Source organism: Stegostoma tigrinum, chromosome 23 (assembly GCF_030684315.1).
Source record: "Stegostoma tigrinum isolate sSteTig4 chromosome 23, sSteTig4.hap1, whole genome shotgun sequence".
Taxonomy (NCBI): Eukaryota; Metazoa; Chordata; class Chondrichthyes; order Orectolobiformes; family Stegostomatidae; genus Stegostoma; species Stegostoma tigrinum.
In genome coordinates, this window is record NC_081376.1 from 19,642,683 (window position 1) to 19,655,487 (window position 12,805).

The 12,805-nt window shown below is 39.9% G+C and overlaps 1 protein-coding gene across 7 annotated transcripts in view; it reads right to left on the reverse strand.

Moving 5' to 3' along the window:
• Positions 1 to 12,805, reverse strand: part of mad1l1 (mitotic arrest deficient 1 like 1) — a 772,508-nt gene that overhangs the window by 600,707 nt on the left and 158,996 nt on the right. For all 7 annotated transcript variants that reach the window (XM_059653949.1, XM_048552091.2, XM_048552089.2 and 4 more), the window contains one exon: positions 7,100 to 7,244. In XM_059653949.1, coding sequence (XP_059509932.1) covers positions 7,100 to 7,244 — 145 coding nt within the window. The remainder of the gene's footprint in view (positions 1 to 7,099; positions 7,245 to 12,805) is intronic.

Here is a 12,805-nt window from a genome sequence, read left to right on the forward strand (position 1 = left end):
TTAATAGATGGTGCATTTTAAAAAGTAGCAAAACTATGCTACTGCTTAATTTCAGGGGCCCATGGCCACACATCTTTCCTTCCTTTGAAGACGAGAGGTAAGAATGAAAGTAAAACTTTAGAAATAATTGCTCCTGATTGTCTTTGCCTCACAACGTACAAGGCCAGACGTGGATATTTTAAAGTTTCCCTTTTCTTCTTTACTTTCCAACACGGCTTAACGATCATAGTATATACACACAAACATACAATTTCTCACTTTTACGAAAAACATATTCCTATCCAGTGTAGTTTGACCCATGAGATGTAAAAGCAGAAGGAATATTTGACAGCTTTTCTGCTCTCTCACTCTCAGAGTGAAGAGAGAAACAGTCATGTTCAGTAGCTGGCTCACCAGCTAAGCCTCTGTATGACAAGTTTCACTAGCCAAGCTCCAATATGTAAGTTTATTTTGAAGAGAGGTATGAATGTTGTTATGGAACAATTTTTTATAAGTTTTATTATTTTTTATGATTTTTCTTGATGTTGGTTTCACATAATGTTATACTCAAAACTAAATCAAATGGCAACTTGCTAAGTGCTTGCATGGCCAAACAAGACAAAACCACTTGCAAAGAATGTCAACATCATCCAAGGGCAAATACTGTATTGAAAGATACTCTTGAAGAATAAGCTATAAGATTTAGTGCAAATACATAATTGTGCTTCTATTATCACAAATGAGAAAGTAAATAAATTCAATTAATTAATTCAGCAAGGAATAAAACAGTTCATCCTAACCTATCAATGACTGTAATGGCTTGGTTTAGGAAGGGAGAAAAGAGCAAGAGTTCATATTCCTTTCTTAAATGGCAGAGATGGAACAGTGGCTAGGAGCACTGCCATGGGCTTCAGTGAACTGTAGCTGCAGGAAAAGGTACTCAAGAGTTATCACTATTGTTTGTGGGGTGTTTTGGACCAGACAATATAATCCCAAGATATGAGGTCACCTATTTAAAACAGTAAGCAAGAGGAAATTCATCCATCGAAGGGTAGTGAATCTGTGGATTTTTTTTTTACCGTAAAGAACTACCAAGGCTAAGAACACTCTAGGTTGAGATAGATTTTTAATCAGCAAAGGAATGGAGAAAAAGCAGGAAAGTAGAGTTCAGGGTCACCAGATGAGCTATGAACTCACTAAAAGGTGGAGCAGATTTGATGGGCTGAATGCTTATTTTGTTCCTACATCTTACAGTCCTATTATCCCTTAGCCCACACTAGAAAGCAAAGGTGCAGCATTGCATAAAATGCAATGGAGAATCATCTGCGTGTCACTGCTTATCTCTGCTCTATTTTATATGTTGTTTCTCTATTTCTCCTCCTACACTTTGTTTTTGCTTCCCTGTCTTTTCATTTCCTAAATAAGGTAGTTGGCACATGACATGGCAGGGAAGAAACTGCCATCACCCACTACCTATGAGTTAGTAATTTCAGGTATGACATGGTTCACATTTGGTTCCTAGCTTGAGCCCAAACTATTCTTCAAATTCACTCAATTCTTTGCTGTAATCTAACTCCTACATCTTCATCTACCCACCATCGTGTCTGCTTCCTACGTATTTCCTACACACTCCCATCGGTGCCCTTATCTCCATTTTCCGACACAGATAACGCTTTTATCCTCGTCTCCCACTTGTTTATCATTGATATCACACAAACTTCAAGTAGGTCCTCCTAATTTCATTCACGCGTGACAAATGCCAATGCCCCTTCATCTTCAATAAATTTACAATCTCTCTTACTTTCCATCCATTCACCATTTCAAAATAGTGTTTATAAATACAAAAATAAAATCCATTCAGAATGAGAAAAATACACCCCCTTTCAATTCATGTGTCTGTTTCAGAGGTCCTAATTATTACATAAGTTCTGTGAAAATGATAAATGCATGATCCTGGTTTGTTGGCATCAGAAGTCAATACAGGTTTCTGATTAAGTTAAAGAATGCATGAATACTCTCTTCTCCCGCTCACCTCTACCACTTTCTCAAGCTGTGGTTCCATCTCTTTTGCTCACTTGCAAATGATTATGGACACAAAAGAAATCCGGCAACAGGGATGTAATCTTATGTGTTTTTCCTCTCACATGGAGTCTAATTAATATAACCATCACTAATCTTCAAGAAAGTTTTTAAAATGTATTTTTGGCTTTTTTAAAATAACAACTTTTAAACAAAAAAAACTACTAGAAGTTAAAGAATACATATTAGTGAAAAAAGACACAATAATGCTAATTGAACAGTACTGATACAAGTGGGAAATGAGCTATACTATTCATGGTCAAACTACTCAAAAATTTAATTCATACTTGTACGTAAAAGTATAATTCCTAAAACAAGAAGTTTTGTGACACTATTAGATTTTCGTGTAAAAAGACATTGACTATTTTATACATTTACTTTAACATCACTTTTAGAAGTGTTTGGGAATTAAATGACTGCAAGTATTCACAGAGTACCCCCAATCAAATAAAAGGATTAACGACGCTCCAGTTAAACATCCTGAAACAATAAAGTTCCAACTAAGATCCAAGGTCTCCTGTGTCTTTCAAAATTGTACATCAATCATCTAAATGCTTATAGATGAAACAGGTAAAATGAAATGTGACACTTTAAAAATTGGTTCATGCATTCATTACAAATTCTGACATAGAATCACTTTAGGTTGAGGTGAGGTCTTCTACCCAGTTTAATGAACAAGACGTAGTTCCAATCTCCACATGCGGCTGAATAAGCTGTCAATCAACTAGAAAAACAATGGAATCATGTTCCATCAATACAGTACCATCTCTACAGGAACCCCATAGAACAACACTTCAGATTTTTTGCTCAATGCATACAAGGCCTTTAGCACATGTCACTTATGGAAAACAAGGGCAGCAAGTTGTTGCCGTTATTTTAAACTAAATACATGAACTGCAGGTACAGTAAGTTTCAAGGAGAAACAAAGAAAATGTTGATAGGAGATTCCGATGGAAAGGATGGCCTATATTAAATTAATGACCAAGACCATTGATCATTGATCATTTCAACAATTACTACATATGAATAAATCACACTGAAGCAATGGAGAGAAGCATGACCTGCATGGAGTGTCAAGCAATGTAGCCTCAGTTGTCAGATTAATTCTACGAAAGCTGTCACAACTGTCAGCCTATTTCTAGTGTGAACAGTGAACTTTAGATTAACATAGCCCCATTTTCATTGTGTGACTCAAACTAAAGTAGACCAATAATCAAGCTTTTAATTTAAACAGGATAAAAGTTTATTATAAGTCAACTCTGAAGGTACCCTAGGAATAAAGAGATAGAATTATTTGCAAGAAATTATCAGTATCAAGTTTAAAACCAATGCAGGTAAAATAATGGGAATAATTAGATAAACGTCTGCTCTGAAGGTTTATAAATCTATTATTGGAGAATCTGGATTATAAATTGGAGGAAACATGGATTTTAATTTCTCAGTTCTCCATGGATCTGACCTTTTCTTCCCTAAATAAAATGCTCAGAAAGTAACTTTGAATATTGCTGAAAGAAAACAAATTATAGCCATGCCAGTTGAGCATGATGATTCAATATGGAGATAGTGGTGGCTTTACGCTGAGGTTTGAGGCCCATCCCTCACATTGGTTGTTGCTGAAGAGTTGTGGGCAAGTGGGGATGGGAAATAATATGCTGCTCATTCCCTGCCTTCGCTTCTTAACCCTGCACATCATTTATATTTTAAATAATTATCCAATTACATTTTGAATCACTCAAGTGAACATGTCTCAGCCATATTTCAAGGCAGGGCATTCGGAGTCCTAACTATTTGCTTTCTGGAAAGGTAATTTCTCACCTCACAGTTACTTCTTTTGCAAATCTGTGCCTGCTGGTTCCGAACCCGTTTATTATTCGGAACAGTTTCTCCCCCTCCAACCTGTTCCAACCCCTCATTATTTTCAAACTTTCTAGAAAATCTTGTATTAGCTACTCCTCTCCAAGGAAAACAGTCCCATCGCTCTTCAATGTTTCTTAATAACTAATGTGTCTCATCCCTGGAACCATTCTCAAAAGCCTCTTTTTCAGTCTCTCAAAGCATTCAAATCCCTCAGATAGGTGTGACGCCCAGAAATGTAAACAATATTCCAGGTGATATTCAACCAGTGTCATCTCTAAGTTCATCAATAACCTCACTACATTTGTACTCTATGACCCTGCTTATGAAGCTTAGAACACTTTATTAACTGGTCTCTCCACCTGCCCTGCCACCTTCATGATTTATGCAGATATACAACCAGGTCTCTCTGCTCCTGTACACTCTTTATGTGAGTACATTTTTATTTAAAATTGTGTCTCCCCACGCTTTGTACCAAAATGCATCAGCTCACACTTCTCTATATTGAACTTTATCAGTCAAATATCCACTCATACCACCAACGTGTCAATGTTTTCTTGAAGTTCTATACTGTTCTCTTCATAGTTTACAATTCTCCCAAATTTTGTGTCATCCAAATTGGCCCCCGCACACCAAGACCACTTGTTCAATATCAGGAAATTGACCCTTGCACATTGAAATCATTAACACATCAGGAAAAATAAGGGACCCAACACTAACTCCTGAGGAACTTGACTGTAAACCTTGTTCTAACCTGAAAAATACCCATTAACCATTCTGTTCCCTATCCCTAGGGGTGTGTACACGCACAGTGCATAAGAGGGTTTTTGTAAGGAGATTACAGTTTTAGTTAGCAGAGTTTTGTGCTGATAGTTCCTAACTGATTATCTGTAACTTGAGTCTAATTGCCTGTAACAAATAGTCATTTCTTGTTAAGTACAGAAACATGGTCTCTGTTTTCTGTTAACCTTGGTCTGAAAGCCAGATAGATTAGGGAATCTTTTGTATACTTTTTTAAATCTTTAACTTTTGTGATGACTCCAGGTATAGAGGGCTATGATTTCCAGCATATTATTCAAAGTGAGGTACAACAAGTGAGGCTACTAATTGTGGATGGCTACAATTTTGCTGCTGATGATCCACAGCATTTAATGGATATCCAGGTTTAAGCCATTACATCTGTACCAGATCTATTCTCTTTAGCATGGTGGTAGCGTCACAAAGCAGAATGCAGAGTGTAAAGGACTGTGAAATGGTTATTTCCATCAATACAGCGATGCTAGGGAGAGGTCAAACAGGTTTTTGAAATCTATTGGTAGTTCTCTCACTGGCTACTGAAGACCCGTTATGGCAGAAACATCCTTTGTATTTGAACAGTCAATACAGTGTGGAGCAAGAGGAATACAGTAGGTTAGGCACCATCAGTAGAGCAGGAAAGTCAATGTTTCAGGTTGGCACCCTTCGTCGGGACTGGGGAGGGGGAAGGGAGTTGGGAAATAAATAGAGTGAGGAGGAGTGGAGCTGGGGGAAGCTAGGTGTGATAGTGATACGTGGATGCAGGTAGGGATAATGGGGATGTGTCAGCGGGAAGGGTGGGGCAGATAGGTGGGAAAGAAGTTGGACAGGTTGGGTGAGGTCAAGGAGGCAGAGACGAGACAGAAGGTTGGACATGGGATGAGGCTGGAGGTGGGGAGATTTTGAAACTGGTGAATTCTACATTCAGGTCATCGGGTTGTAGGCTCCCATGGTGGAATATGAGATCTCTTTGCTCCAGTTTGCACATGGAGTCATTGTGGCACTGGAGGAAGCCCAGGATCAACATGTCATCGAGGGAATGGGAGGGGACAGTTAAAACGGTTGGCAATCGGAAGGTGGTGTTGATTATAGCGTACAGAGCTCAGGCGCTCTTCAAATCGGTCACTAGCATTTCATCTCACCGACATACAAGGGGCCACATCGGGAGCAATGGATACAGAAGGCCAGGTTGCAGGATGTACGGGAAAACCCCTATTGGATATGGACGGTTTATCTTGGGCATTGGATGGAGGTGAGGAAAGGGGTGTAGGGGCAGGTGTGGTACCTCCTGTAGTTGCAGGGAAAGGTGCTACGTGTAGCGGGGTTGGTGGGGCATGTGGACGAGGGAGTTATAGAATGAGCTGTCTCTACAAAAGGCAGATAGGGTGGGGGAGGGAAATATCTCTTTGGTGGTCAGATTGCAGGTAGCGGAAGAGACGGAGGATGACGTGCTGGTCATGAAGTTTGGTGGGATGGTATCTTAATACCAGAGGAACTCTGTCCTTATTTTTGTTGAGGGGGAAGCAGTTTGAGGGCAGAAGTGTTGAAAATGCAAGAGATGCAGTTCAGAGCATTGTAGATCAACACAGAAGTCGGAGGACATGTGGGATGTCCAGGAGTAGAACACTGCATCTTGGGAGCAGATGTGGCAAAGGCGGAGGATTTAGGAATAAGGGTTGGCATATTGCAAGAGGGTGGGTGAGAAGAGTAGTTAAGGTGGCTTTGGGAGTTAGTGGGTTTGAAATAAATGTCGGTGCTGAGAATGTTACTGGAGATGGATATAGAGACTGAGGTGGAAATGAAGAGGTCCAGGAAGGAGAGGGAGAATTTGATGTTCGGATGAAACGTGTTGGTAAAGTTCATGAACTGTTGGTCAGTATTCGCTCCCTCAATGCTACCATTTATTTATCCAACAGCTTGCAACTTCTCTGAGCAAAGGCTGAACCTATTAGCAAGGAGCAAAACAACCTTTAATTGGAGAAGCAACTCCTTCCCAATTCTAGCTACTCTTCTTACACTGGCAACTTTTCTCTGATCAGTCATCCCCATGATTGAATTTTTCTGGGCATTTTGTCAACTCAAACGCAATTTTACCCAATATTCCAATACACTATCAGCTTTGAACGGTGGACTATCAGGATGAGCTAACAAATAACAGGTGCAATTTAACAGAAAAATGTGAAGGAATACACAGAGAAATTAAGGAATAATACTCTATTCAATTAAATTAAAACAATTTAAGGTAAGAAGGGACATTTGATATATGGCCACACAGATTAAAATCTAACAAGTCATGCTGCTAAGAGCACCCTAAAAGGCAAACTGAATGTTCAGTTTTGTAACTACAGGCATAGAACACTAAGTGATCGCATGCAATCTGCAATATACATACTTTGATGAGTAAAATATTGCGCTTCTCCAACCGTCGAGCATTTGCTTCCTGTAGCTCACGTTTCTTCTGCTCAGAAAGAAGCTGTGTCCGCAAGTTTAAAGTATCATCCTGAAGCTGCTGTCGAGTCTTTTCCAACATTCGAGCACTGCAACAGACAATAACCAACTGGATTAGAAAAACAAAGAGAAGGTGACTTATTTCCTCCAATGATACAAAAAACTAGCAGGACTTGATGGACAGGGAGGTTCAGACTGTGAAACCTCTGCAATGCTCCCAGGACTTTCCTTAATTTATCAAGTTGAGAACTTCACTCAATGATTCATCAGCCACTAATGGGCCTCAAATTAATAATGTACCATTCCATAGAACAGCAAAAGGGACATTGCAATGAATTTCCCCAACATGGTCAATGTCTCACTTCAACCAAGGTGTCAAGCAGAAAGAAGTAAATTCAACTAGGCAGCAAGTCAATTGATTTCTGTAGCGATTTATTTGCAGATTGCTCCTAAATAAAATCATAAGAGACCTTACCTGAATTCCCTTTCAGTTTGAAAGAGGGGCATGGAAGATCCATGAACACAGAAAAGTTACAAAACTACAAGGAAATGAACTCATTTTCACAGACCCAGACACGGAGATCTTTATACCTACCAACTCTCAACAGTGATGCTTTAAATTTCAATTGTGTGAACACAACCCAGGGGTCAGGGCAGACGAAAGTGGGTGACGGAACTCCAATCTGGGTACTGAGCTAAAATTGCGTGGCTGCGAGACAGCAATGGCTGCTCTGGAGCTTAGGTCAAGTCTCAAGAACCATGCTCCCACTCTGACAGGTTTTCACTCCACTGCTCACTGATTCGTTGCAACAAGTTTCAAGCATCAAAATAGTATCACAGTAGGCAGTAGTTTGGGAACCAGAACCCAATCATTGCTTATACTGTTGTCAGGGTCTTTTGCAAGAGTGAAAAAGCAATGCAAGTCAGTCAATGATTATACACGCTCTTTACTAAGTCAGTAGAATCTCATCTGTGCACTGCCGATTAGAATTAACATCAGTATAGACTATCCTATGATCATTTAGACGCGTCCAATATATATGCATCCAAATTATCAGAAAAAGCAAACAACATGAAATGTAACTGAAATGCAACTTTTTTTCACATTCCATTAGCACCTTGTTAAAAGATTTGGCATGAGTAGAATTTATGAAATTTAGTTTAAAAATAAAGCTTATTTTGCTTTTTTAGTATCCAGCATGAATTAGTCATGCCTCTTCTCATTATTTCAGCCAACAAATTAACCAAGATCGGTTAGTGACCTCAGAAAAAACTGTTTTAGAACACAAATCTCTCAATTATTCTGACATTCACAATCAATTAGGTTGCCTTCCCACCTCCACCACATGCGAGGCTCTGTTCTAAAACACATCTTTAGGCTCACTGGTTGAAGGAGTTGGCAGATTCTCCGAGGAACAGTGAATACAACTTTAAATAAACTTAGAACTTAAAATGTTCCAATCACTAAGCCAAGAAAACTGGCAAGGTGCCACCCAACATGTAAAACTGGTAATCTAAATTTTCAGAGATAGTAGGAACTGCAGATGCTGGAGAATCTGAGATAACAAAGTATAGAGCTGGATGAACACAGCAGGCTAAGCAGCACGAGCAGGAAAGCTGAAATTTCGGGCCTTCTTTTCTGAAGAAGGGTCTCAGCCTTGTAGTCTAAATTTTCCCTCAGTTTATGATCTGCACATATTATTCAGATTAAGGAGCTCAGAAACTGAATCGTGAAGATTTGAAAATGTTAATGTTCGGGCCTATTAAAGCATTCTATTACAAAAGTTTGCGGTTCCCACTCAGAATACTTTCTTCTGTACACCATTTTGTGTAAGGCAAAGAAAACAGATTTGGATAAATTGCAGATCTGTTAAAAGTGCTTAGAGGCAGTCACCCACTTGAGCAGTGAAGTATGATCATTCTGCAGTGACATCCTGAAGTATGTAATTTTCGGGATCAAGGTCTTCCTATGACCAATGCTCAAACTTAATAATCATACATCTGATATGTTATACATATTCCAAATAATAGGGAACAAATAAATTCCCATCATAAAATTCTACAGCTATAGCCTGGGCAGCAGTGTTAAATGAAGGAATCCCCAGATTAGAAACAATTACCAATAATAAACATATTGTCAAGTTCTCCAGGACAACAGAACTAAAATTACACTCCACTCAAGATCAAAAATCACATAACACCAGGTTATAATCCAACAGGGTTATTTGAAAACACAAGCTTTCATAGCCTCACTCCTCAGGTGTTAGTGAGAGAGACAGTATTAAAACACAGAATTTATAAGTATAAGATAAATGGGTCACACCACTGATTGGGGATGTATTAAACAAACCTAAGATGCTGCTAAATCTTCAATCAATTAGAATGTTTTCACTGATTAATATGTATAGGTAAAGCCCCAAATTCCGTTCAAGTAACTGTCCTGAGAGAACTAAAGGTTTTATCAGTGTAAAAAACAGGTGACATTTTAGATCAGACAAGGCAGGTTATAAAATAGAGTAGAAGTTCTGAAGAATTTGAATTGTCTCTCATCAAGTTACAAAGTCAAAATCATTGTGCAGAAATGATTAAACTGAGTTTGAAAGGCTGAGGTAAGAAAAACAAAGCAGCAAAGGATGGGATGAACAAAATGAGGATTATGAGTGGAAAAGAAATTAGTAAACCAATCTAGATAAAAATAAAAAGTTATAAAAATACTAAATAATTAAACTAATTAGCTTGGAAGAGTGGAATGGATGCGGACATAATAAGTGGAGGGTAGAAATAAATGAGTTGGACTGATCCCAATGAAAAGTATATATGAGCCCAAGTGGAAAACAAATAAATAATGAACAACAAAACTGGAAAATAAGTGAGTGAGTGAGAAGGAACAAAGCCAGCTATAGTGAAGAGGATGGAACGTACTTCAAAGAAATAAGTGAAAGAATATTAAGAGCCTGGCTGCAAATAAGTTCCTTCAACTGAACAAAAATGTAGCTGTGATCAAATGGATATGGAAAATGTTTGGTAGCACAGAGGAAAAAGGGATAAAGTCAGCATAGTAAGGTGTGTAACTTTAATCAGCAAGAAACGGCACTAAAAAGGTTCAAGGGACAAAAGGCCAACTTGAACATTCATCTCTAAATGCTACAAAATAATGCAATTGGAGGTAATGGTAAATATAAGCAACAGTATCAGAATCGCAGTGGTACCTAACCCAAAGTAATAGATGAAGAAACAGCTTACTAAAATCACAGCCTTAAGTATGGGGAAAGTTTCATAAACAATAATTGGCAGGGGAAAAGTAAACAGGCACTTGAAGAGAATTAAGTTTTTGAGGAGACCTGGTCTGATTTGTGAAAGGCAGATCGTACTTGACTATTCCAAGTGAAATTTGTTGGAAATAGTAGAAAAATTGAAGAGGAAACGCAATGGATAAATGGATTTGAGTAGGCATTTGACAAAGCATAGCATAAAAGGCTAGTTAATTGTCACTCACAGACAGGAGGTTCAGTACCAACTTAGAGGAAAAGCCTGACTTAAGAACAGAAGACAGCAGGTCATGTTACACCGAGTCCGTGATTCGTGAACATTTGCATTTACAAATATGCTCACTTACATGGCTTTAATTTTGAAGACCCAACAGATAAACATTTACTGTACGTATGCCTGGCTGCTTTACATTGTCCTGCATTGTGTTCCAACTTACCTACAAATTGACTTGCGGATTGATTCCAGAATGGATCCTGTTTACAATCCAGGGAATACCTGTAAATGAGCTAACAAGGTGTAGCGTTGGATGAACACAGCAGGCCAAGCAGCATCAGAGGAGCAGGAAGGTTGACATTTCAGGCCGAGACCCTCCTGCAGAAATGGGGGAGGGGAAGGGTGGCTCTGAAATAAATAGGGAGAGAAGGGGAGGCGGATAGAAGATGGGCACAGGAGAAGATAGGTGGAGAGGAAACAGGCAGATCAACGAGGCGGGGACGGAGCCAGTAAAGGTGCGTGTAGGTGGGGAGTTAGGGAGGAGATAGGTCAGTCCAGGGAGGGCGGGGTGAGGTTAGTAGGTAGGAGATGTGTGTGGGGCTTGAGGTGGGAAGAGGGGGTCGGTGGGAGGAAGGACAGGTTAGGGAGGTAGGAACAAGCTGGGCTGGTTTTGGGTCGCGCTAGGGGGAGGGGAGATTTTGAAGCTTGTGAAGTCCACATTGATACTATTGGGCTGCAGGGTTCCCAAGCGGAATGAGTTGCTGTTCCTGCAACCTTCGGATAGCATCGTTGTGGCACTGCAGAATGCCCAGGATGGACGTGTTGTCTGAGGAAATGGGAGGGGGATTTGAAATGGCTCACGACTGGGAGGTGCAGTTATTTAGTGTGAACCAAGTGTAGGTGTTCTGCAAAGAGGTCCCCAAGCACCACATGTTCCGTTTGGGAACCCTGCAGCCCAATGGTATCAATGTGGATTGCACAAGCTTCAAAATCTCCCCAACCCCGAGCGCAACCCAAAACCAGCCCAACTTGTGCCTACCTCCCCAACCTGTCCTTCCTCCCACCGATCCCCTCCTCCTACCTCAAGCCCCACACCCATCTCCTACCTACTAACCTCATCCCACTCTCCTGACCTCCCTGGACTACCTCCTCCCTAACTCCCCACCTACACACACCTTTACTGGCTCCACCCCCACCTCGTTGACCTGTCTGTTTCGTCTCCACCTACCTTCTCCACTATCCATCTTCTATCCGCCTCCCCTTCTCTCCTTATTTATTTCAGAAACCCCTTCCCCTCCCCTATTTCTGAAGGAGGGTCTCGGCCTGAAACGTCAGCCTTCCTGCTCCTCTGATGCTGCTTGGCCTGCTGTGTTCATTCAGCTCTACGCTTTGTTATTTCAGATTCTCCAGCATCTGCAATTCCTCCTACCACCGGTACCTGTAACTGGTTCTTTTTCAAACTAGCGGATGATATACAGTGATGTTCCTCCAAAGGGCAGTGTTACGATTACTCTCTTTTCATGTAAGTAATGACTTGAATATCAGAAAGCAGATTAAAATTTCATCATTTGCTGATTTTACCAAATTTAAGCTAGTGGGAACCAGTGAGGATGATTCTGAACTACTGCAGAAGCACAGAAATATGGTACCAGGTGTGATGATGCTGTGTTTTTAACAGGTTATTTTGTCCTGTTTCTTTTTTGAACAAGAGGTTATAAGGCAGTGGTACCAAGCAGTCAGCCAAACTATTAGAGAAAACAACTTGTAAAAATAAAATCCCAGAGCCTCACAATTTGGAACAATAGAAGCAGCCTGGATCGGTGTGGCCAGCTCTCACAGACCAGGATTTGTGGGGTTTGTTTGTTTTTAGATTTAGCTTCAAGCAATTGCTGTTGTGGGCTTGAAGAAGTTGGAGCTATTTTTCCCTCTCTCAATTACAGCCTAAAGCTGGGAGCTCTCTTCCTAGGCTGATAGATTGTTCATGAGACAAAATCTGTTTTTCTAAATTTGCCTTTAATCCGAAGAGTGTGTTTAATGTATGTTACCATATTGGAACAGTTAATTAGTAATAGTTACTTCAGCTGTTACTGCTAATGCTACTGGAAAACTGAAGTTATTCTAAATTCCTTTTCTTTTGTTGTATTTTAACTATTTAATAAAAAAAATC